A 27475-nucleotide genomic window follows, 5' to 3' on the forward strand; every position below is an offset into this window, starting at 1 on the left:
CAGGGCAATGGGCACTGAAGTATTGTAAATCCTATTAAACAGATATAAAGTACATCAGATTGGGGCAAAAAAATCTAATATATATTGATGGCACCTGAATCAATAAGAGATCAGCATAGTGTCCCCAATTAATGAACATCAGAGTGAGGGGGGAGGGATTTATCAAATCCATCAGTTTAAAAAAAAACACCAAAAAATGCTGACAAACTGCCGAAAGCTGCTAGATGAGCCACATGTTGTGCAGGCCTACTCTAGAGTTTACTAAAGAAAAGATGACAACTCAAATAATCACTAGAACAGAACAACTAAGGTAATCCATGGAAGGGATAAATCGAGATAATGTAACAACATAAGCCAGTGTTACATGTTGTGTTCAATGTTATTTTATTGTTTACAACCTGAGGTGATTTGAAGTATTGCAGTGTAAATTTAAATTTTTATTGACAAAATCTACCAAATATACAGAACAACCAGATCCAGACATATTCTGGAAGCCAAATGGACAGCTCTGTTGTACTTGTAATGTTCCATGCCCAAAATGGTGAGTTTGCACATTGCTACTGATCAGCAGTCTTGCAAGCTACAGAATCAAGCAAAACATCTTTCTATTTCAACCATTTCAAGACAATCTACCCAGGCCTAAAAGATGAAGCTTTTTCAAGAACTACCTTCTTCAATGTCTCAGGGGCAAATACTACTTTGAAACTGTGCTAATGCTCAGCACTGGCAAATGTGAATGCCGTAATGCTTGAAACAGAACCGCGAAATGAAATGACTATTGTCTACCAAAACACTGTCTTTAAAACTGCTAAAACTTACGTAATTAATATTTGGAATTCCCACCCCCAATCCCCACCATCAAGAAAATATTGCTGTACTGAAGATGAAAGAAGCCTTTGATATTGATGTTATCTATGACTAATTATAAAATGAAAGATACAGATCTGTGACACATTCTGTCTATGTTCTTGATTCTGGAAATATCAGTTCTTCACACTTAAAAATCTGAATGAATTAAAAACCGGTAAGATCAAAACCAGAAAACAACAGCACTACAGATGTGTTTCTACTTGATCTCTAAGTATAGAATTCAATTCAGCCTTACTGGCTGTAAACAACCTCTTACAGATATAAGGACCAATTTCATCCACTTTGTGAAAAATCAGAAATATGTCAATGGTATAACTGGAAAACTTTGGTCAAACTTAAATTGATAAGTCTGAAGATCAGCATTTAAAAGTGTGTTTGTTCCTTTACGGATATTGAAACAGGCTCATCTTTTTATTTCAGCTTTCCTTCTTGCTAGATATTCTCCTCTTAAGCGAGGAACAGTAAAGGTCAGTGATGGCAAACCACATGTGTCAAAGATGGCAAACTATCAGCTTTGATACATATGTCAAAGGTGACATAGTGACATTTGGGGGGGACACACTAGTGTTCACCAACACCCAACTATTTCTGAAAGCATGCAATTTGTGGAGCGTACATGAGAATGGGGTACGCTCATGCAAGTTCCAGCCTCCCAAAGTTGCATGAGAACACACGTCCTTTTGCATGGTTTTCTGATGCTGCAGAGGCCATAGAAAAGCATTCTGTGAAGCCACTTAATGAACAAAGCTCGTGTGCAATCCAGAGCAACCTTGTGTAGGTTGTGGTCTGTCAAAAGAAAGAGAGCACTATAAGTCAGCAATGGGCAATTAATTTTCCCAAGGGGCGAGATGAGAAACTGGAACTGTGGACGGCGGAACCAATGTAACCTTGATCTCCTCAAATTCGGTCAACTCAACTCCTCAGGCTGCTCCAGGCAAGGGATGAGTGCTGTACAAATTCAGAAAAGCACTTTCTCTTCTCATCCTTCTGCAGCCGCCAGCCAACTGAAGAAATCCACAGCAACTGCACAGAGCCGGACCAATTCGGCTTCTTCTCCTGCCTCCTGTAACGCACTTATTTAGATTTCATTTTCCAATTGACCTCACCTAGGTTGGACAAGGAAGCCAAAGGGCCAGAAGTGGTCCAGAAAAGATAAAATACCTAGATGTAACTGATGCACTGCAAATCCTGGGAAGTACCGGCCTGTCAGGCAATCACATTGTTCCCTTTAGGGAATGGAACAAAGTAATCTTTTTGAGTGGCAGGGATGGACCTACGGCCAAAGTAGACACCTACACCTTTTCTTCAGGCTCAGCCTTGGCCTGCCAAGTGCTGTTGTTCAGGGGACAGAGGAAGGGGGCAGATAAGGTGTCCATGTGTGCATGCGACACAACAGCAGGGTCAAGTTAGGCATTTTCCAAATTTTTGACACATCAATTCTGAAAGGTTTGCTATCACTGGTATAAATTAACCTTATTTTCACTGAAATTATAGACTGGCTACAAACTACGCTCCTGCAATGCTACCCCCTTCCATCCTCTTTCATCTTGTTCCTAAGGCAGCTGGAGAATGCTGGAGCAGCTAAGATGCAGTACTTGGCTTTCCGATACACAAAAGATTGATGATGATGATGACGACAACGATACTTGCATGGGTAGGATGCTTTAGCAGCCAGACTGAGGTTTCTGGGAGTTCCGAAGAAACATCATGTTGGCAAACAAATGGTAACCTTCAAAATCAGCTTTCTTGACTACACCATCTGTTCAGAAATATGTATCACGCTGGCACACTAGATAACACTAATAATCATAGCTAATAATATACATTATATTACATAAGGTATTTGTTCTGAATTTTGCATCATGTTAAATCTCCATTTAATATAGTCATATTAGAATGAAGTAATGCAACAATATAGGTAATTCACACCTAGTGTTTCTCTTTGAAGTCAAAGGAAGTTACCATGTCCTGACAAATCAATGATCTGATAGACTTTGTCATAAATAGCAATAACAATATCAATAGCGCTTAAGATTTATGTACCGCTCCACAGTGCTTTGGGTCTTCATTTTACCAACCTCAGAAAGATGGAAGGCTGAGTCAACCTTGAGCCAGTTAGGATTGAACTCCTGGCTGTGGGCAGTTACTACAATCTAACCACTATACCACCATGTATGATTTTAAGCAATATATTTTACCTTGTTAAGGCACCAAGCTAGAAACCAGGGGACTGTAAATTCTAATCCTTCCTCAGGTGTGAACGTTAGCGGGTAACTTTGGCTTAATCATTCTCCTTCAGCCCAATCCCCCTTACAAGGCTGTTGTTGTGAGTAAAATTGAAGAAGGAATATTAGATGTGATCCCCTTGAGTCATTTATTATAATGATAAAAGCAGAATAAAATAATCTAAAAACAAATCCAAAGAACCATTAGAAACCTGAACTCTTGCTTTATACCATTAGCTGTCTGTTAAAACAAAAACTTGTATATTGCAGGCTCTCAAATGTATTAATTAGGCATCTTAGAAGTTCAATCTTTATTTCATCAAACGCTAATATTTCCCTTAATTAAATGATAATATGTTTCAAATGGTACAAAGATTCATTAATTCCGTATTCCTCTGAAAATAAATTCAGCTGTGCTTATACATTCTTGAAAGAGTTCTAACATTATGATAAAAACAACTGACCAAAGACATCCTCACGTACTGACTAGATTTTTAAAAAAGTTGAGGGCATTTCAAAATTTTTAGATTATACAAAAAGAGGGACAGCCACTGAGAAAACATAAGAAGAAAAGGAACTAATTTACATGGCTATTACACAGAATTCTCTCAAGTCCTGCTAATAACCTTCCTCATTGTGATGGGGAAAGCAATGTTCCTGGGAGGGATCAGCAAACGGGCTAGGACTATACAGGTGTTAAAAGGTGCCTCAGCTGTCCAACTACAGAAAATAGGCATTGTATCACACACCAGAGATATAGAATGATGCTGGAAAAGATGATCATGTTAGTATAAATAACTGCAAGTGGATGCTATGGGGCATAGGTGCCAAAGGCACAACAGAGTATAGGCAGGTGGGTGTTATGGAGTATGGGTGGGTGGGTGCTGCAGGAAGGCACGTGGCGTGTGGGTAGGTGAAAAAGCAACAAAAGTGACTTGCAACCTCCTGTCTGCTTCCCCAATGACTTTTCTTGTCAGTAGTTGGAAGAAAAGATCACAAATGGAGACCACATGGACACTGAAACATTTTAATTGCAAGCCGGTTGCCAAATCATGATCCCATAATACAAATCATGACCATAGAAAGACTGCCATAGCTGAAGCTTTGAGGACCATTCATAAGTCCTCTTCGTTCAGCACCATCATAACTTGGTTGCTGACCTAGTGGTCATCTATATAAGTATAGTGTATATTGTTTTGTTCCAAAAAAAACCACAGCAGCTTTATAGATGTATGGAATACACGGGAATCAAACTATATTACTTATACAAGGAGGTGGAAGAGAATTTAATTATAAAGCAAAGATGTGGCCAGCTGAAACTGAAGAAGAATGCCAACCCATTTCTACAATGTGATCCTGAGCATACAGCCCCCATTTTTAAAGGGGAAAAGATCAGGAATTGCTTTCATATTGAACCTTTTTGATCAGGAACCAGAGGAACAGGTGGAATGAAATCAGCAACCTTGTTGCTAAGGATAAACGAGAAAGCAAAAACTGCCCAAATACCAAGAAACAGAAGAAAGTAAGCTGGATGTTAGAACAAGCAGTAAAAATCACCAAAGAGAGGCTAACGCCATGAAAGACAATCATCTGAAGAAGGAATTTTGTTTGAAAGCAATATTACAAAGACAACCATAAAGGCAATCAGAACAGACATGGAAACCACATCTTCCTAAAACTTTTAACTCAGAAGACAAGTTCCAACTTCAAACTGGTATGCCAGAGTACACCAGTGGACAAATGGTAACTGATTCAAATAAGATCAAAGAAACATGGAAGGTGCGTGCAGGTAGCCCTCAACTTACAACTATTTGTTTAGTGACCATTCAAAGTTACAACTGCACTGGAAAAAAGTGACTTATGACCCTTTTTCACACTTAACAATTGTTGCAGTGTGGTCATGCGATCAAAATTTGAACAATTGGCAACTGGCATATATTTATGATGGTTGCAGTATCCCAGGGTCATGTGGCCACCTTTTGTGACCTTCTGACAAGCAAAGTTAATGGGGAAGACAGATTCACTGACTAAACAACTGTGTTTCTAACTGAACAATAGCAGTAATTCACTTAACTATTTCAAGAAAGGTTGTAAAATGGCTTACTTAACAACTGTCTTGTTCAGCAACGGAAATTTGTGGTTGTAAGTTAAGTTCTACCTATACTGAAATTCTGTACAAGTGGGATGTCAACATCCAAAATACATTACCAAAGTGGTTTTCAAGTATTTTGGTGTCAGGATCCCTTTACATTCTTAAAAATCAACTGAGGAGACTAAAGAGGCAACATTTACGTGGATTATACAAGTAGTCATTAACTTACAATATGACTACTCCGTAAACTGCTTAGAGAGGGCTGTAAAGCACTACGAAGCAGTAAATAAATCTAAGTGCTACTGCTATTGCTACAACCACATTGGGACTGGAATTGTCATCACTTGAACGAACACAATTTTATTGCCATTTGTACAGTGGTCGTTAAATGAATCATCACAGTTGTTACATCATTAAGCGAATCTGGCTTCCCTAATTGATCTTGCTTGTTAAAAGTCAGCTGCGAAGGTCACAAATTGTTATCCTGTGACCACTAAACCCTGCAATCACTGTAAATAACAAGCTGAATGCCTAGTGCCTAAATTGTGATCACAAGGCTTTGGGGGTGGTGCAACAGTCATAACTGAACAGTCATTCAGTCGAGGAGTACCTGCAACGTGCTTCACTGATTATAGAAAAGATTTTGATTGATTTAAACAGGTCAAGCTACACAGTATCCTTAGAAGTAAATATGAGGCTTTCAAAACATCTGATTGTTGTCATGAAAAATTTCTACACAGGACAAGAAGACACAGACTGGATTGAACACAGTAAAATGAACTAGCCTACAACTATATAGCAGTGTTCCCCAACCTTTCTGGACTGGCACTGGGGGGGGAGGGGATGGTTTTGTGTGAGGGGCAGGTGCGTGTGTGGGTACACATCTTCATTTGTTCCACCATTCATGTGGCCCAGTTGCGAACAGGCCTTGGCCTGGTAATGAGCAACAGCCCACAGATTGGGTAACCCTGCTACATAGGATTGAGACAAAGCACTATGTTCTTTCTTTATATATTCATTCTATATGCTCAGACAGGAAGATGGGTATGGCTTTCACACTGGAGGAACAAACATGAATAACCAACACTGTGCTAATGATGATACTGAAATGCAAACAATAGGCAACCTCTACTAAATGAATATCAAGAAGCACAATGAAAAATGGGATTGAGATTAAATATGAAGACGACCAAAGCAATGACAGAAGATTCATCAGTCTTAGAATTGGTAAAAGATAAAGTGAAGTAGTAGATAGTTTCTCCCTTTTAAGGTTGTCTATTAACAATAAAAGAAACGGTAGTCAATAAATACATTGCAGACTAGCACTCAGCAGTGTTGTAATGAAGGCCTTGAAGGTCTTATAAAAATAATCATATATTGTGACTATTTATAAAAGGACCATAATCATGCAGGCAACAGAGTTGCCTGCGATGCTCTGTGACAATGGAAACCATATTAGAAAGAGCAGAGTAGAAAGAGTATTGATGCTTTTGATGTTAGACTCCTGAGAATATCGTGGATATAGAAGAAAACAAATAACAAAAAAATCATAGAACAAATGAACCCAGAGTTCTCATTTGCATCATAAATGATCAGGCTCACTTATCATATTGTGAGTACATTACATAAAGTTCCTGGACCAATGGAACAGCTGGAAGAAATGAGATGAAGAGGGTGACCAATTGCACGGATGAACTTCACCACACAGCACTGGAAGACCCGGAAAAGCAGGAGATAAATAACACTGGAGAAGGTCTATCTAGTGTGTTTCCCTAAAAATAAGACTTGGGCTTATATTGTTTTTGGCTCCAAAAGACGCATTAGGGCTTATTTTCAGGGAAGCATGGTATCAGGGTGATCCGCCTGGCCGGGCATCCCCCCCAGGGTGCACACAAGAAGCAGCAAGTGCGCATGGGCCACTGTGTCCGGCAGACTCTGGGCCCTTGCAACGTGTGCAGCACAGGTCAATTAATTACCTGACCAATCAGCAGGTGGAGGCACACACGTGGAGGGGAGGCAGGCAATCCAGCCATGCTGCGTGGTTGTCTGGTTCCGGAGAGGCTTGCATGGTGACACCGGCAGAGGCACTGGGGGGAAGTAGGCGATCCCGACACAACACACAGCTGCCTGCCCTGGTGCGGCTGTGGGCAAGCCAAGAAACAATGGGATGGAGTGAGCGGCGCATCAGGATTGCCTGTCTCACCCCCCCCATGCCTCTGCCTGCTGCAGGTGTGGCTGTGCGAGCCTCCCACGAGCCAGGTGCCAAACAGTACATCCGGATCACCTGCCTTCCCCCCTGCGCCTCTGTGCTCTCACTGCATATAAAACAGAGATTATATTGTAAAGAGTAGATACCAAAATACCCATAAATAATTAAATAGTATACAAATTTCAACATAAAACATCAAATGAAACAATTTTTCTAACTCCACTAAGTAGAACAATATTTTTAATGAAACATGTTTAAGGAATTGCAGAAATTCCATTTTATTACATGAATGACTATTTATTCTTTTCTGCTCAAATGGTAAAAAGAGTGGTAGTAGTAATTTACTTCTAATTTCAGAATTGACTTTTGCTTCATCATCTTTGCCAATCATAATCTCAAAGTCACTAGAGATTAATAAAATTATTACAGGAGTTTCTCTGGCTTGGCAATTATAACTACAATGCGACCAATGAAAGGTAGGTTATTTTTACCATGTAATCATATAAGAATCAATCTCACATGTGTTTTTGGTTACTTACACAGTTATTTTCACTGCTCTATTTATCAATGTCAAATCCAGCATATTATATATGTATAACAAGAAGAAATCCATGGTGGTTGATTTCTCAGTATTTTGTATTATTTCCCTTACAAAATTCTTCATTGTAAAAGAAAGGCAATGGGAAATGTCTTTACAGAAGAAATAAGTGCCCTTTTAAACTGCATGTCTCGTCAGATACAGTTAAATTATTCTAGAATTGCCAGTACAGAACAAGCATATTTACAGAAAGAAATACCCTTAATTAAAGTTCAACTGCATTATCTGTATTTCTTTATCCTAGGGAAACATTTTGCTTTTTTTTACACAGGATACAAGAATTTCTAATCAAACCACACTCTCTGCCTAACATTCTTATTTTTCCAAGCTAATGAAATACTGAAAAGAAATGTATGTAAAGGTGCTTGAAACTCTTGACTTTCATTCAACATAGTTAACTGTTTCAAAATTGAAAATTAAAGGGACCAAATTTGTTGTGGTGGGAGAAGTTAACAAAAGAATAGGCCAACTTTGAAAATGAGCCATATCAGACTAAAAAAATATTCCAGGAAACATAATCCCTTTGTATTCCTGGGTAAAGTAGATTGATAATAGCTAGAATGTTGTTGACTATTCCTTTCCAAGTTCTCTCCAACCTGGGCATACAATTCAGAATAAAGTAAAAGCAGCTCACACAGCTTTTCCTACTTATACACAAACACACATAAAACATAAAAAGGAACAGCAGAAATATACACACATATACCCCAGATTCATTTGTTGCAAAAAATATATACCCAGCCTTCTATTGCTACAGTTGGTAAGGAACTGGGAAAAAGATTCCAGAAACCATTTTGTATGTGTTATTGTGTAACCTTTTTTATTATACATTTTGCTAAAATTTACCTGAATTCACACAGACATGAATATGCTTTGTTTTCAAATAAGCTAAATGGATGTTTATTGCCCTTTACTTTAATCTGCCTCTCTAACAACTTCACCGCAAGCCTATGAGACAGGTTAGAGCAGGGGTGTCAAACTCAATTTCATTGAGGGCTGCATCAGCATTGCAGTTGCCCTGGGGGGTGGTGTAGCCAGGGTGGCCACAGCCTACTGGGTGGGCATGGCTGAAGTGCATATGGCCTACTGGGTGGGCATGGCCAGCTCTATATCATTCGTGTCAAGGGTGCCTATGGGGGCCTGGGCAGGAGTGGGACAGATCTGAGGGTCTCTGGCAGAAGGAGATGGGACCAGGGAAGTACCAAGGCATGGTCCCCTGGAGGAGCCTCACTGTTCCTCTCAGGCCATGCAGGGGTGCAGGGGAGGCTGGATGGTGGCGTGGTGGTCAAATGCCCAGCCCAGCCTTCAAGCACACACGGCACTAAGCCCAGCCCCACTTCCCCAAAGGGGTGCCCAGCTGCATTTACCTCCTCCTCAAGGTTGTTGCTGCTATGCTTGCTCTCCTTAGCCAGGTTGCTCATGATGGGTAGGAGGGCAAAATCAAGAGGGAGGCCCACTCCCTCTCCATGTGAGGAAACCTGGATTTGTATCCAAAGCTTCCTTAGCAATAGGATGGGAGACCCCCCAGGAGAGGCCAGGAGGAGGGGGCAAGGGGATGATGAAGGGTAGCAGGGCAGGACTAAGGTAGGACTTCCCTCAGACTCTCCCTCTCCTTCTTTCCTTCCCTCCTTCCTAAGAACAGAGTGCTGGGAAAATATCTGAGGGAGAAAAACAGGCAAGAAACACAGCTGAGGAAGTGTCATTCTTCGTGAGGAATGAAGAAATGCACTATCACCTGGAAGTGGCCAGCACATGGCCCTCGCCTACTTCACATATCCGGCTTGGTGGGCTCTGTGGGAGGGGATGCCATGAGCAGCGTGAGAGTCAATGTTACCTGTGCAAAGCTGCCCAGCCCCCAGCCTGCCCGGTTTTGGCAAGCAGCAGGGTGCTCTCCTCACAGTGCCGAGAGGCTGAGCCAAGTGGCATGAATCTGAAGAGAAGCACAACACTGCCCAGCCCCTAGCCTGCCCAAAGTAGGCAGGGCCATGTGCTGGCCACTTCCAGGCGATGGTGCATTTCTTCATTCCTCACAAAGGATGATACCTCCCCAGCGTGTGCCCAGGGGGCAGGGCCGACGCAGCACGGGCTGGTCCCTCGCTGTTTACAGATGGAGCTAAGACTGAATGTATTTTAGCATAGATAACCACCACAAAATTGTACATTGACTCCCGACCAGCCTGGGCCGGGGCCAAGACAGCGGGGGCCGTTCCCTTACTGTTTCCAGGATGGCTTCGTGGGCCACATGAAACCATTTCGCGGGCTGCATCCGGGCCCCGGGCCTTGTGTTTGACATGTCTGGGTTAGAGACTGCACTAAAGTGATTGATCTAGAAAGGAAAATACAATTTAAAGATGTATACTGTCATCCAGTTTTGATTAATTGGCAAACCATTACCATTTATAGTGGTAATTTGGACGCTTGGCAACTTGAATGTATGTATGATGTTTGCAGTATTTTGTGATCATGTGATCACCTTTTACAACTTTTTGACAGCCAATGTCAATGGGAAAGTCAGATTCACTTAACTACCAAGTTAGTAACTTAACAACAGCAGTAATTTATTTAACAACTGTGGCAAGAAAGGTTGTAAAGTGGGACAAAACTCAACTTAATTGTCTTGCTTGGCAATGTAAATTTCGGGTACCATTGTAGTCATTGGTCAAGAACTACCTGTACATAATTCATGGAATTAACTCAGAAACATATAGAGGAAGAACAGGGAGACAGCAGAAATATGGAACCAACAACAGGTTTTTTTTCAACTTCTGAGTCCACTAGTATCTTAATTGTGATTAAGGAAGCATTTTTTAATACTTTGCAACACTGCAGGGCAAAAATTTTCCTTATGTTTTTAATCAAATTCAGGATTTTTATTTTATAGCCTAACAGAGGTAGTCCTCGACTTACAACAGTTTGATTAATGACCGTGCAAAGTTACAACGGCACTGAAAAACGTGACTTATGACCAGGCTCAAGGTTGACTCAGCCTTCCATCCTCCCGAGGTAGGTAAAATGAGGACCCAGATTGTTGAGGGCAATTAAGCTGACTTTGTAATAATGCCGCTTGGGGGGGTATGAAAGCCCTAATAAGCAGGCATATACATAGAATGAAGGCTACTGCTAAGCTTGTAAGCCGCCCTGAGTCTTCGGAGAAGGGCGGGATATAAATGGAATTAAAATAAAAAAAATAAAAAAATTCACATTTATGACCATTGCAGCCTCCCTAGGGTCATGTGATTTACATTCAGATGCCTGACAATTGAGTCACATTTATGACGGTTGCAGTGTCCCAGGGGTCATGTGATCACCTTTGGCGACCTTCTGACAAGCGAAGTCAATGGGGAAATAAAGATAAAGCCAGCCATGTTTGCTAACTTAATAACTGCACTGATTCACTTAACAACTGTGGCAAGAAAGGTCGCAAAATGGGACAAAACTCAATTTAACAAATGTCTCACTTAACAACAGAAGTTTTGGGCTCAACTGTGGCAGTAAATCGAGGACTATCTGTACATCTTTGGCAGGAAATTATTTCAAGGAGAAAAAATAGGCCAAGCAGCTTTCTTTATTTACTACCAACAATTTTGTTAATTTATGCTCGCTTTCCATCTTTTGTAGTTCAAGTTGTGTACCTCTGTAAACATGGCAATAGAATGCCATTGAAAGAAATCCTGTAACAAAACCTATCAAAGTTCTAGGTTCCTGCAGCTCTATTCTTAGATGTAAAAAAGTACGTCCACACAATTGTTTGTACATATCCAAATTAAAGTCCCTTAAGCAAAAAAGAAGCATGTACAAAGAAATAGAAAACATACAGAAATATAACAAATACAGACTGAATTAAAGCCCCTTAATCAAAAAAAAGTTACAAAGAAACAGAAAATATATGGAACCTTCTCCAATAACCATAAAAATTCTATATTTTAATTCTGCTAGAGATTGTCTTACATTTTGTCTTCCTCGATTATTATTCTCAAGCAACTTCATGGAATTCATGAATAGATCTGGAACAAGCTGCACACCTTTTCTAAGTTTCAGCAGATTTCTTTAATTAAGCTGATTAACAAATAAACAAAAATCTATCCATGTAAAACATTGCACTTAGAGATAAATCAATGTAGCCATTAATTTCTAGAAACAAATGGGGGTTTTATTTTTATTTTGCAACTAATTATGGAGAAAACCTCATTCCACTTCCACAGAATAATAACATCCTATTTTTAAAAGTAAAACTAGATTTCAACATTTCATCATTCTGCGTTTTCCAAAGCTTCAAAGAGAACTCAAAGCTCATGTAAAATCTGTACAATGCAAAATGAACTGCACGGCATATTGTACTGCCAGGTTCTGTGCAACAAATGTAGCTACAGTTCAATTCAACAATCAGATAAAAGCAATTTGTTAAAATAACACCTGGAATTCTTTCTCATTGCAAAACTATTAAATCATGTGGAAAGACAAACATGAAGGCAGAGCTGGGTATTTTTTTTCTCTTGAATTGCATTCATTCAAACACCTACTACACCTATTTCAAATGTTTCTAAAATTCAGAGTTTACCCCACTGGTAGAAGAAATACTTCTAAGGTACAAGCTGACCACATGATTATTATTTTTTTACATGGTGCCCCAAGCCCTTTTTTAAACTCTTCCGTGAAAGGGCAACTGTGTTTTAAAGGGATTAAAATATTTGCATTGGCAATGACCCTTTCTTTTGGTATGGATGGAAATATGTGTGCTTTCCATTTACTGAGGAGCTCTGCATATCTCAAAGGCTTGCATACCACCCTCAGTGCAACAGAAGATTGTTCAATAGAAAACATCTTATCAGGTATTTTATACCTCCTCCCAAGTAGAGTTCAAAGTAGCAACATGCTTCAGCATTCTCACTATGCAAAAGCTATTATCCACACAATGAATGAAATACCCCATTCGCTTTGGGTCACTGTGAGGTCAAGAGGTGCCCCTTTGTTTTATAATTTAACCTATCCATTAGACCAGGGGGAAAAAAGCAGCTTAGCTAAAAATGCCTGATAAAGATCACAATTCACTAAACAATGGGAAGGAAATCTGGAATTTAAGACTTTACTTAGTTTTTAAAAAGGTGTGTGTTTATGGAGCATGGACACACAATACATACACACCCACACTTATAAGATATACATGAGACAGCACTTGGTCTCTGTTAAGTCCTTCTGCTGTAAGATCTCAGAAGACACAATACCAAAACCAAAGCAAGCTAAGGAAAAGACCTTTTGCTCTGCCTTTGTTGGTTTAAGTCTGGGACATAAACATTATTTTAATACAGTATTTGTATTTCTTGGGATTAATAGTTCAGCCCTCTTGGAATCCTTTGTCTTTCTTGACAGAAGAATGCAGCATGCGGCACACGTTCCCCTTACAACAAGGAGGACAAAGGATTCAGTGATCAGGAGACAATTAGTCCCAATTAGGCCTATTTCGCAGCTGAGTGCAAAGAGAGGGGGAAGGGTGCTCACATTTTCACAAAATATGTCCCTCTGGCAAGTTCCAGTGAAATCAATAAAGCTACAAGTTACAAGGCCTGCAGCTCACATACAAAATTGCACTGAGTTTTAACCAAGTCTCTGACATCTGGAGCTCTTTGAATCTAACATACTATGCAACCCATTTTGGACATTTTTGATTGACTTATTTATAGCAGAGGGCAGCAATAATTGCAATACTTCCACATCCTATTCTTAGGGTTGTTAACAACTTCATTGCAGTTCACACAATAGAATAGCTAATGTTTCAATCATCTCCTATTTTCTAAAAAAACTAAAAAAATGTTTTAGTCTTTATCCCTGCAAAGATGCCTGGAGGCATGATCCTGGTAAAAGCTACAAAATTGTCAAGTAATTTTTAAAGTCCAATTATTTATGTTTTTAAATGCTTATATTAAGTCACTGTGTTAGGAATGTCTAGATTAGCCTAGTTTACTATTCTGAATTATACTGAAAAATAAATGAAAAATATATGTTAGAAAAATCCACAGCTCCATTGTAAGCATAAAGTAGATAAATTAGATAATTAATGCAGGATAGACATGATTTTTAAAAATCCCTTTGATATCAATGAAGATGGTTACACAATGATTGACAACATGAATGGCTCAACTGTACTTACATGTGTACATGTGGAGGCTGGAATCGGCTTTGGTTAATATTGTAGTGTGTGAATGCCTGGGTTGGATTTGAGCTGTATTCATCCACAGAAATGGAAACTTTGCCTTGTGAAGGAATTCCATGTGCCATGCTTCCTCTTTATAGACATGAGCGACTTACAACTTTCCAGAGCAAAAGACAGGAATGAGCATTGTGTTTCAGCCAATGTTGGAAGCCAAAGATGTCCTCATGAACTCTGTAGAATTCTGGACAACAATATGGAGACATTTATCATTTTGAAATTCCATCTAAAAACATTAAGCTCAGCCTAACATTTGTCTTGATGCATCTTTCCTATATCACATTAGCATACATACTCATAGCAAACTCAATCTCCAAACATGGATAATTCTGTAAATCAAAACTGTCCACAACCAAGAGGAAAGATATCAGTAGGCATTCAAAAGTACAATCTTTGGGAAGGAAGTTTAAAGTTGCTTGCAGTGATCACACACTGCAGACTGACCAGAACATAATGGAAAATTAGGAAGGAAGGGAAATATCGGATCTTAGAAAAGACCTAGTTTGCTGGTTCATATGCCAAGCTGCAGCGGTTGCTTGCATGTCCTATTAGTCCTAATAAAATGTTCTTATTTTTATATTGAATTTAAAACTATGTTCTTTGTATATTTAAATCTACCAGTTCTAATAAAAGCAACACAAGTTTATTTTTTTTAAAAAAATCCAGTATACAAGTATCTTGTCATTCAACAGTTGTCATCTATTTCTCTTTTTTTCTCCTTCTATACTTTGCAAATATAGTTTTATTTTGGCAAATGTCAAAACACTCCATTATGGGTATGTTATCTTACATTATATTACTGTAAAACAAATAAAATGTAATTATACCCTTTATTTTGAATTTCCCTTACATTTCTCACTGATGTTTTAATAATGTATTGCCAGAATCATGTGCCATATTTCAAAATACAATTATAGCTATTTATCACATTCAGTGACTCCATTTCATAAGTTGCCATAGAGCTGGAAATGAGGCGATTAAAAAATGGGCAAATAAAAGACCAAGATATAGCACCTGTTAGAAGGAAAAGATAATGATAATATAACTTTCTAATTTGCAAAGTCAATCTAAGGATGAATGTAGCAAAGATTTAGAAAGTTATAATTTGAAAAAAAAGTTTAAAAATGCATACTCCCCCCCCTTCTCTTTATTATAATATTCAAATTCCAGATCATCCAGAGAAAGCACTAGAAAGGAGTCCAAGACGGGGGGGGGGGGGGGGGCAAGAATTATGCATCTTGAATGCAATGCAAACACTAAGATTTTGTGACTAAATGACTACAAAAGGTTAAATAAGAGCATTCAGTTTATCAGTCATTTAAGCTAAACAGGGTATCTGCTTTCAGAAGTAATATGCTCTTCAATACCAGACTGAAGAAAAATAAGCAAGGATGGCCATTCCCATTATATACCACTTGCAAGTTTACAGAAGTACCTAGAAGACCAGTTTTAGAAACAGATTGCATGAGCAGATGGACCTTGGTATGATCCATACATCTGTCAAGGCAATGCTTATGTTCTAAGGGCTCCTTTTATCCATCTGTTACCTTCCAGGTGCTTTGGACTTAACTTGGCTATGGTTGGTGAATTATGACAATTGAATTGATACATAAGAGTATGGTAGAAGAACTTCTCTCTACTATTTTAACATCCTACTAGAGCTGTCTACTTTTTAATTATTAGAATGCAAAATGGAATGTGCTTAAAAGCCATGGGATAAATGTGTTATCACCTACAGTCCTATTCCTCTAACATATTTCCATTGGAAGCTAAAACATACAACTGTACACTCTAGATTAAAGCTCTTAATTTATTACTATGAGCCATTTTATCTTAAATTGATTAAACTATGTCACACATTTCTATCTGCTTACTTTACCTATATAACTTCCTTCTCCTGTTTGTATTTGTTCAGATCAATTTGAACAACATGATGCAGTATCTTCTATCCCAATTTTTGTCAAACCATACCATTAAAAATAATCCTCCCCACTCAAAGGTACATAAATTTGGGCAAATACATTATAACAATTCATTTCTGCACACCCCCACTTCTATTCTCAAATACATATATATATTTATCTGTCAATCCATGTTTTTCAGATAAATATTTTTTCTCCCCACTTCTATCAGAGAATACACTGCTTCCAATCTTGGTTACTGGACCACGTTATTCTAAAAGCCTACCATCAATCACAGAAATAATATTTCTGATTCCAAATCTAGCAATTGGAAAAAAAAACTCATTATTTTATTACCAAAAAACACCTTTAAAAATGTTGTAGGAAGGGGAGTAATCCACTTCTAAAGTGAGATAAAAATATATATTAAAAAGCATCTGGGCTTTTTCAGTAACTCCAAAATACACAGCGTTTAGAACCCTATACTGTTCCAAACTTGAAATATGCCCCTTTGCTATAACAGAGAAGAGCTAGGAATAGCCAGAAAGTCCCATGCTGTATACTATACGGCACTTTTCCTACAATGATGCTATCTTTGAATCCAAATACTGTTCAAAATTAAGTGTGTAAGAGTATACAACGAAGTTTAAACTCTACTTCAGAACAAAATTCAAGAAACAAATTTTCAAATGACAGATGCCCTATGATGGGCATCTCCCTTTTATTGTTACACAATCTCAGGCCTACATAGAATTCCATATGGTAGGTAGGTTAAGGACTCTCACAACTCCCTTTTTATAATCAGGATTGTTTGTTTCAAATTATGAAAAGCCATGATGATGAAATAAAATCCTAATTCCATCAACCAGCTATAGACCCAAATGAAATGTACTTCATTAAATTTCATTAAGTTGGATCTACACACACACACACACACACACACACACACACACACACATAATATGTATGCATGTGTATATAAAAGATTCAGTACATAAAATATTTCCCCAGTTATTCGTGCAAGATAACTGTCTACAAATTATAATGAAGGAACCTCCATACCAACTTTGCAGCTGTTTCCTTAATTTCCACCACAATTATATTTTACTGTTATTTTGCATAACAGTAAAATACAACACCTGCTTCCAATTGCAGTTCTGTAGTGAAGACTGTAATTCTCTTTTGAGATACTAACTATGAAAGCAGTGTGCAGTGTGGAGCTGCATAATTGCACTGCACTGAAAAGTAAATACAAATGAAAACATCTTCCCGTTAGAGAAATGACTGTCATTAAAAAAGAATGTTAGCCCTGAGAGCTCAGAGGGGGAAAAAACACACTTTGTATTGTGAGAATTTTAGTCTTGGCGGACGTTAGACAGTAATGTTGAAATGGCATAGCAATTTTTTTCCTCACACAAAGCATATTCTATTGGATAAAAGACAATATTAATGAAATACAATCCCATACTTTTTCTGCCCTTTAAAAATAGATAAGCCACTGTATTTTCATTATCTGACGGAATTAATGTTACATATTATAAAAAGCTCAGTAAAGAGAATTTAAAATCTTAATTCAATTCTATTTATTTTCTATGTAACTTTCAACTCTGAGGGGGGGGAATGTTAAGGCTTAAGTATACAGATACACATGCAGAAAATCTTGAATTTCACTTTTGAATTTTTAAGTGAAATATGTCATTTATAATTCACTTACTGAACGGAAGAAAAATACAGCTTTTTAAATGACCTTCAATAAATATCAAACTCAGGAATAAAGATTATATATTGTATCAAAGAGACTAATTTTATTAATTTTCTTTTAATGTCTTTCTAATGCAAAATAGCCCTCATATTAAACAGAATGGCTGTGATCTTCAATGAATAACTCTTTGAAGAAAATATAAGGCAAAGTCAACTACTTCAAAACTTTTACATACATGCTGGTATTAGCGTCCCATAAGAATTTGTTTTAACAATATAATTCTTTTCTTTTCCTTAGAACAATCATTTCCTAAAGGAGATATACATACTATGGAATAGCTTTGACCTTGGTATTCATTTTAATGCTAATATAACCAAAAAATTACCAACAACCCTGAATTACTGTGTTACTGAATTACTGTATCTCATATATGATTATAGAATTCAAAGAACCCAAAAATGACAACATCTTACAAAAATATAGTTGATATGATGGAAAAACACCACAAGATCAAATGAATTCATTGGTTTAGTTTGAAGTCTACAAAAGGACACAGATAACAATTACACTGCAAATTTCTCACAACACAAAGCACTGTGAAGGATTGCATTTTTAATCAGTGGCAAGATAGAAAATTAAAAATAATACCCAAACCCATTATTTCTTGAGAGGGGGAAAAAAACATCCATAACAAGGCGAAGGAAGAGAAATCCATCATTTAATTCATCACCTGGGAGTGTTATAGTTTACCTTTACTTTTAACTAGCACTAGCCAGAGAAATCCTGAAATATTTGAGATAAAGGGGAAGAATACCCATATTAGACCTCTATACAGGCTTATATTAACTGATGCAAAATAAAGCAGCAAACAGGCAATATATATGCATATCAATGCATGTCGAGTCCTAAACAAGTCTCATTCTCAGTGGAACCTATTTCACTGTCAGTGTGAGGACTGTAGATTAAGTTTGTGTGTGTGTGTGTGTGTGTGTGTGTGTGAGAGAGAGAGAGAGAGAGAGAGAGAGAGAGAGAGGGCAAAGAAGACTCCAGTCCAACTTTGACTCTGGCTGACTCACAGAGTCACATCTATGAAGTTTTCTTGATAAGAGAAGTGACCAGCCACTACCTCCTTGCCCAATATCTTTTCGACTTCCCATCTCTTCTGGCCGTGCAAGTTTACACTCTCACTGCAATCTTGTGCAATACCATCGATCAGAATCAGCATGCTACTACTATATTCCCAATGCTAGGTAAACTGTCACTGGGAGAGGAAGGGATCTTGAGTTACATCAAAGCAACAGTTAAGCAGAAACATATTATCCCAAACATCCGGCCTGTAAAAGAGACCAAGTCAAGTTTTCCTTCATCAAACCACCCTGCCGGTACTCCCTCTTGCATCCCTACTCCCTCTTGCATCCCGCAAGCATTTGGGGGACCCTTTTAGAGAAAGAAACCCTTACAGCGTCAAGCCTCTCCCTCTGTTGCAAAGATGCATTTCCTCCAGACACTTTAGCCGAAAGGGACCAGGAGCACGGAAGACGTCCCAGGTTGCAGGCACTACCTCTTGGTGGCCGTCACTCCATGCCCATGTAAGTAAGCAGCGCTGGGTGGATTTTCTCCCCCTTTCTTTCCCGGCTAGGTGGCTGCACTCCTCTGAATCCTCGCAGGGTGTTTGAGCTGGTTCCTCTCTCCCTCGCCCATTCCCTCTTGCCAGGGCTAGGAATGATTGATCACAATCAGCGGCCAATAGCTTTGACTGCGCACCATCCTGCCTTTTCTATCGCTCCCCCCCCCTCTTCCCAACGTCATTTCATCCCAACCTGATTCTCCCTTGCTTTTCAAACTGGCACGAGAACACCGATCGAGTCTGCTAACCCATAACAAGCACGCTCCGCAAAAAAGTTGCACATTTTTCAACCCTTCTATTAACTTTGGGAGGGGGGGGCAATGTCTCTCTCGACACCCTCCCCCCCCAAAAAAAAAATCCTTTTGCGGGCTACTGCCTAAGTATGGCTTTGGGCGCGCGCGCTTAAAGTTTTCATGTTGGTTTGTTTTTTCCCCCCCGACTCGGATCTCTGCAATGACAAAAAACCTACACCCCGCTCCTCGCCAAAATACAAGCCGATCGCTCTAACTCCTGTTTCTCACGACGCTACGACACTTTCAGGTCGGTCGGGTTGAGGGATGGCAGGGGGGGGAATGACATAATCCTAGAGCAAGGGAGGAAATATATAGATAGATATATAAATAAAATAATCGCGATTAACAGCATGCAAACAGGGAGGCGAATACATCCCAATAAAATGCAAAGGTTTCCAAGTAGGCTTAGGCCTCGGGGGACCATTGATTTTTCAAAGCATGTTTTGGAAAAGCAGCCGGGGAAGAGAGGGAGAGAAAAGAGGGGGGGGAAATGTAGCTGTCTTGAACGTGAAAGAAACGTGGAAAACTGCAGCAATAGTAAAAAAAAAAAAACATTTGCAATTCAGTAGTTTAATTATTATTTTTCTGCCCAGCTTTTCCCCCACGGATTTTCTTGCCCTATGGAAATTGGGGAGGTGGGGAGAAAAAGGTGCAAAAGCAAGCCTCTTGGCAAGCGGGGAAATACGGCAAGAACAAACGGTTTCTCCCCCGCCCCTCCCGGCGCCGTCCTTCTCTCCCGCCAGTCACACGTTTTCAGTTTTTTCAGCCTAAGAAGTAATACTTTTGCATTTCACTCCCTCGATCTACCGTTTCGCCTCGTTTTTCTCCGGCAATCTCGCAGAGCACAATGCTGCTCCCTTTGGCCTACCCTTCCCCCGGTCGTGCTCTTAACATTACAACCCCTCGATCACCCGGAGACTCGCTAGTAAACAACGAGCAAAATTAATCTCCTCGGCCAAATCTATTCCCAAACCGCCGCCGCCGCCCCCCCTCCCTCCCACCCACCCCACAGCTCCGCAAAGGCAAGAAATGAACGCCGAATCCGGGAAAGGGGGGGGGAGCAGGAGGAGGAAGAGGAGGAGAAGAAGGAAGAGATGTGGGGGCATTGCAAGCGAGGGTGGGAAGGAGGAGGAGGAGGAGGAGGAAGAAGGAGGCAAAAGAAACCGACCCTTGCGCAGATCAGCAAATTAGCTTCCCTTCTCCAAAGCCTTTTTTAAACCACCCCGTTCTACCCAGAGCGAATGGCAAAGAAGCAGCCCGTTTGAGTCTGATTATTGTTTCGCGGCGGTTGCCCTCTCTGATCTCCTTGTACATGACAAGGCACCTCTAACCCAGCGCTTTGTGTTTGTTATTGGTAATTCTCCTCTCCTCTCCCTTCTTCCATCGGGAGTCCTCTTCCTCCCCCCTTCTCTCTCTCTCTCTCTCTCTCTCTCTCTCTCTCTCTGAACGGGGCGGATGATTTACCTTCTCTGCCTCTTTTTATTTTCCTGGAGGTTGAGGTGTATTCCTAAGGATGCCTTCAGTGCTGGGGAAGGAGCCGATCCATGAGGGGAGCGGGGTGGGGTGGGGGGGGGCGACGCTGCCGAGAAGCCGCTGGTTACAGAGAGCGAAAGAGCCACAGGGAGACCTTGGCATAAGGTGGGCGGCTGGTTGTAAGGCAGGGCAGAACCTCCGACCCGCCAAGGATCCCGTGGGCGGGGGGGGGAACGAAAGAGAGGAGAGAGAGGCAGCGAGGGAAAAGAAAAGAAAAAAAAGGGGGGGGGGAGAAAATAAGAACAGTCCGTGATTTGAAGTGGGGAACGAAAAGGAAAGAGGGGGGGAGAGAGAGAGAGAGAGACGGGGGAGGGGGAGGGAGAGAGAGAGAGAAAGAAGCGAAGAAGGAAGAGAACAGTGCAATGAGTAAGGACTGCCACTGGGGTCAGGGAGCAGAGCACCAGGAAACAGGGCGGCCAAACGCGCGCACACTACACACACACACACACACACACACACACACACACATACACACACAAACACAGAGCGAGCTCCTCCCTGCTGCTGTTGAATCTTACTCTTCACTGCCCCCCCGCCACACACACACAGCCCAAAAAAAGAAGAGCCAGCATCCCTTGCCGAACGGCGGTGAATCTTTTGCCCCTGCCTGAAAGATTAAAGATTAAATGGGAGAGGAGACCCAAGGCGTGCAAATCCTCAGAGTGCTTCGATGTTTTTCCGCTCGTTATGTCGTCATCTTCATTAATCAGACTGTGGTGGGGTTCCCTCCACCTTCCCTTCCCTTTAAGAAATATAACAAGGTGCATTTTTTTTTTAAAAAAAGTAATATTAGCAGGAGGGTTAAAAGCAAGAAAAATGAATGCTGTACGATCAGGATCTCAGCCGAAAACATGTTTGTAAAAACAGCCATGAAATTATGTTTGTATAGAAACAAATGTATTTTGTCTCTTGTGTGGATGTATTTGCAGGTTTGTCTCAAATTGCTGTCTGATAGTTACAGCATTTCCACAAAACACAGAGTGGAAAAGAAAATGGAACAGAAAGGAATGAAAATGGATGACTGTGTCATCCATATCTCAACCTTTTGTGAAATGGGTTGGGAAGCAACTTTTTAAAATAAGACCTTTTCTTGATCATCTATTACTAAAAAAAGGTAACTCACAACAGACCTTTAAACTACTGTATCTAATTTCCACATAGTTTATATTGTACATATTTACTCAGATGTTATCCTAGAGGGACTTACTCCCAGGTAACTAGGCAGTCTAAATTTATCAAATCTTTTTTTTTAAAAAAAAAATCTGCTTTTAAGCCTATTACTTTAAATAAGCTCTATAACTTAACAAGCAAGCTTTATTGAGTTTAATAAGATGTTTTTAGAAAATGTTGCATAGCAATTTTAATTATTAATTCTTAAATTAATTATTGTAGATTATAATAAATTTCCTCCTCATAAGCAATACCTGAAGTTAAATTCTTCCTAAAAAAAGAATTAGAAAGAATGAGAAAGAACTGTCCTTAATGGTTAAAAATTCGAGACAAAACTATGAGGGAAATACAATACAAAGAAATAACATTTAAATTAATTTTGTATCAGTGGAATGACAGATATAACTAATAATGTCAGTGAAGCTTTGTGGGGTATTTTTGTGCTTGTCTAGACTTTAAAAAACTATTCTCAATACAGCTTCTGGGTAAAACAGTTTTTGTTTTTGTTTTTTAAAAAAAGGGAGATTCATGTATGGAAAGTTATATCAAGGTTAAATATATTTTCATCAGTTTCTTTCTAACTTTATTAAGAAGCACAGTTTGAAATATTCATCTATCATCTTTCCAAAGGAAGGCAGTATATAGAGATTACTGTTTACAATTTTTGTATGCTTTAGGCAGCCACAGTAATGCTTTGGAACCAGATTTTTCAAAATGTTGCAATGAAAAAAATCTTGCAAAGCCTTTTCTCCCAGAGGCTATATTAGGACCAACAGAATAAATATGAACGCCACAGGTAGCAGTGAGCCTTAAAAACAATTTTCAAACATTTTTTTAAAAAATGGCTGCATTTTTGGAACATATAACCTGTTGTTAAATAAAATGCATGTTCTTCAGAAAATTCATTTAGAGTGCAATTCCATGTAGCTCTAGAAGTAAACCTTACTGGATTTAATAGGATTTTCTAGAAAATGTGGGGTAGCAAACTTAATGATTAATTCTTAAATTAATTATTGTAGGTTATAGTAAATTTCCTCCTCATAACCAATACCTGAAGTTAATTGGATTATTCTTATCTGTACTGGAAATCATGCATGCAACTAATGATAGATATGAATGAGAATGCTCAAGCATTGCAACGTTAAAAATTATATGGATATTTACGTCATTTTACTTATTTATATTTTATTTATATATCAAATTTAGAATCAACCATCTCACTCACAGAGTGACTTTTCATTATAATAGGCTATTTTAGAAGGACAATGGTTAAACCAAAATACCAGCATTCTTAAAAAAATGCAATCATAACGCAATTAAAATCAAGATAGAATAAAATATAATAAATAATCCTAAAGCATAACAAAAAGCAAGCTTGATAGGAAAAACTGAAAAATAAACATAATAGTGATACATTCCATATACCATAACGTTACTTGTCATTTTTAGCCTTCTTGGTCTCAAATTAAAACCATGAAAATTGTGACATAAATATCTAAAATCACTAAGTGTGTGTTATTTATTTCTTGTTTATTGTTACCTTTATATTTACTACTTCCTTCAAAAAACTTAACATGACAAAATAAGGTTGAAGGCTGTCTATGAACCTCAACTATACTCACAAAGCTATAGAAATAGTCCTTGTGACTACAATTGAGGCTGGTAACTTGGTTGTTAAATAATAATAGAATAACAGAATTAGAGATTACTTTAAAGGTTTTCTAGTCCTGCTCAAAACGTCCACAGTTTCTGGAGACAAGTCATTGTTCTAACTGTCAGGAAATTTCTCCTTAGTTCTAGATTGCTTCTGTCCTTGATTAGTTTCCACCCATTGTTTCTTGTTCTGCCTTCAGGTGCTTTGGAGAATAGATTGAGCTCTTCTTCTTTGTGGCAGCCCCTTAGATATTGGAAGACTGCCATCATGTTATCTCTAGACCTTCTCTTCATTAAACTGAACATACCCAATTTGTACAACCGATCTTCATATGTTTTAGCCTTCAGTTCTCTAATCATCTTTGTTGTTCTTCTCTGCCCTTTTTGTAGAGTCTCAACATCTTTTTTGTATCTTGGCAACCCAAACTATAAAATACTCCAAGTATGATCTGTGAAGTGTTGTACTGTGAAGTACAGATGAAGTAACTGGTAAGTGAAACTATCACTGCGCTCATGATTTTACTAAAGTTTTCCTTTGTTTTAAAGTCCTACAAAGGTCATAAAAGCAAGGGTTGGTCATACAATTCCATTTGCAATGGTTGCTAAATGAGGCAGTCACTAAACAAGAACTTCCTGTAGTTGCCAAATGCCATGTGTCCACTTAGGAGTCTCAACTGAATTCAGATCTTGTTACACTAAGATTGTAGAGATTCCAATCCCTCTTCTCAGGCCTGGTAATTAACTGAGTGACTTTGGGTTAGTCACTGTTAGCCCAACGTAACTATCAGGGTATTGGGGAGATAAAAAGCAGAAAGCCAAGTTAGATCCCTTCAGTTCAGGAGAAAAAGCAAGATATAAATATGACAAATAAAGTAATAAATATTTTAAAGTAAGCAGGCATAGAATTTAGTATGAATCCACCATAAAAGTTCTTTAAAATAAATATATGTCATATATGAGGGTTCTGAGAGAGAGAGGTGTCTACTCTAGTAGCTATTTGCCAATACTACCATATCCCATAATACTTCCTAGGGTATATGTGTCTACTCTAGGAGCCTCCACGCTGGCCAGTAAGTTCCTGAAAGCCACTTTCCTCATGAGTTCATTAGCAAGCCAACGTACTATTATATGCTAGTTGGTCACAACTATTATGTGCTGGAATGACCAATTGTGATCTGATCGTCAGGCTTGTGGTCTGTCTCCTATCATTCTCTACCATAATAAATGGATATTTTGGATGGGGCAAGCATTGCTGTTGTAGGGCCATCATGGATTTTGGAAAAAACAGATCAGGAACAGAGTTTCTTTGGGATTTTGATTATAAAAGGGTGAGTTGGAACTCAGGTACATACTGGTCTGTTTAGAAATACCCCCAAATTGCCTTGAGGATGTCCAGATAAGGTACACATATCTAGCTGATACAATAGATACTCAGATAAAGTTAGAATGCAAAGGGCCAAAGAAATAAGATTGGTTGCAGCTGTGTGTGCAGTAGTTAAGAAGCCAAAATACTGTACTGAAAAGAATTAGACAATTAGGAAATTAACTGCTCTGAGATACTGTGATTCTGTTATGCATTACTTATTACTCAGGTAAATTATTTATACAAATTAATACTAAACTGACTTGAAGTGTTTATTATAGATACCTATTATTTTATTTGCTTGCTTCTTTATGTATACCTCCTTTTCAAAGTAAAAGGATGTTGTTGTTGTTGTTGTTAGCTGCGATGAAGGGTGAATTGCCTGGGCTGTTCTTGTTAATTGCGAAGTCATGTCTGACCCATCGCGACCCTATGGACAACGTTCCTCCAGGCCTTCCTGTCCTCTACCATCTTCTGGAGTCCATTTAAGCTCACGCCTAGTGACTCCATCCAGCCACCTCATTCTCTGTCGTCCCCTTCTTCTCTTGCCCTCAATCTTTCCCAGCATTAGGCTCTTTTCCAGTGAGTCCTTCCTTCTCATTAGGTGGCCAAAGTATTTGAGTTTCAACTTCAGGATCTGGCCTTCTAAAGAGCAGTATGATAATGCTAGCTTTTCAATAAACTCCGATCCTTGGTGATTCTATGGACTAGCTCTTTTCACACTTTCTGTTCTTTTTTGGTTTCTTTCAGTTATTTTATTCACTGACTGGTGTGAACTTTGCTGGTGTCTAGCCATCATATTTTTGGGGCAATTTTGTTTCCTTTTACTGCTGACCAATATAAATACCATTTAATAAAAGTGTAATATAGTACATAACAAAAACGCCACAAAATTACTGTTATCGCTTAGCATTCAATTATATCAAGCTAGGATTCTCACTCAAGGCAAAAATATATATGCTTGAACTCAATTGAAAGAGAAGAAGAGAAAGACCAGCAGCAAGGTAGATGGACTCGATTTGAACAGGGGTCCCCAACCCTCAGTCTGTGGACCGATACCGGGCCGCAGCATGCCAGCAACCGGGCCGCGCAAACAAGCAAAATGCAGAATGTGATTGGTTAAACTTCTAGAAAATTTTCTTGTGGGTTAATACAAGATATGAAAATCTTATTAAAAGTCATACTCTGCTAGCAAATCCAAGGATATAAAATGTCTTAAAATGTAATGAAAAACTACTGTATTTCTACCACTGCTTAGCTGACTCCTGATGGGAACAGTATAATTATTCATGAATCCAAACAATACTTTTCAATCTTTCTGTCCTTAAGCACATGCCATGTGTAGTCCTGTGCCAGCTAGGTACTAAGTCCTTGCCTAACTTCCGTTTTGAGAATTCATATGGACTCAGTGTTTGTATTCCCATCAGCAGTAACTTCAATTCATGGCTTGAAGCTATGGTTAGTGGAATAAGATACATTTGGCCTCATTGATAACAGGAAATTAGATATTAGGTGTGTTCTGTTCTCTGATTTTGAACATTAATAATAATAATATAAAGTTGGAAGGGACCTTGGAGGTCATCTAGTCCAACCCCCTGCTCAGGCAGGAAACCCTATACCATTTCAGGCAAATGGCTGTCCAGTCTCTTCTTAAAAACCTCCAGTGTTGGAGCATTCACCACCTCTGGAGGCAGGTTGTTCCACTGGTTAATTGTTCTAACTGTCAGGAAGTTTCTCCTTAGTTCTAGGTTGCTGTTTGTTTATTCCTACTTTGATATTTGGAATTGGCTTTTATGTGTGTGTATATATGTGTATGTCTAGTTATCTAGCTGTATGTGTGTGTGTGTATATATGTCTATCTGAGTTATATATGCACATGTATGTGTATGTGTGTATACATTATATGTATATATGGTTTACTGTTGCTAGGTGTCAAATATTATTAAGTATGCATGTGTATCAGCTGCTTTACTGCTATTTTTCAGCATGTTGAATGCAAATATTCTCTAAGGAAAAGACCCATCTTCTCTCTCA

At 39.0% G+C, this 27475-nt stretch overlaps 1 protein-coding gene across 3 annotated transcripts in view; it reads right to left on the bottom strand.

Moving 5' to 3' along the window:
- Positions 1-21462, bottom strand: part of MPPED2 (metallophosphoesterase domain containing 2) — a 159650-nt gene extending 138188 nt beyond the window's left edge. For 2 of the 3 annotated variants that reach the window (XM_083350111.1, XM_083350109.1), the window contains exons 1-2: positions 21187-21462; positions 14140-14383 (exon numbers count right to left, since the gene is read on the bottom strand). In XM_083350111.1, coding sequence (XP_083206237.1) covers positions 14140-14267 — 128 coding nt within the window. In that variant the 5' untranslated portion in view covers positions 14268-14383; positions 21187-21462. Of the gene's footprint in view, positions 1-14139; positions 14406-21186 lie in introns of those variants that run through there. The other variant, XM_083350110.1, reaches the window with a different exon arrangement.
- Between the last annotated feature and the right edge of the window lie 6013 nt (positions 21463-27475).

This window comes from Vipera ursinii (genome assembly GCF_947247035.1).
Source record: "Vipera ursinii genome assembly, chromosome: 1".
In the NCBI taxonomy this organism is placed as follows: domain Eukaryota; kingdom Metazoa; phylum Chordata; class Lepidosauria; order Squamata; family Viperidae; genus Vipera; species Vipera ursinii.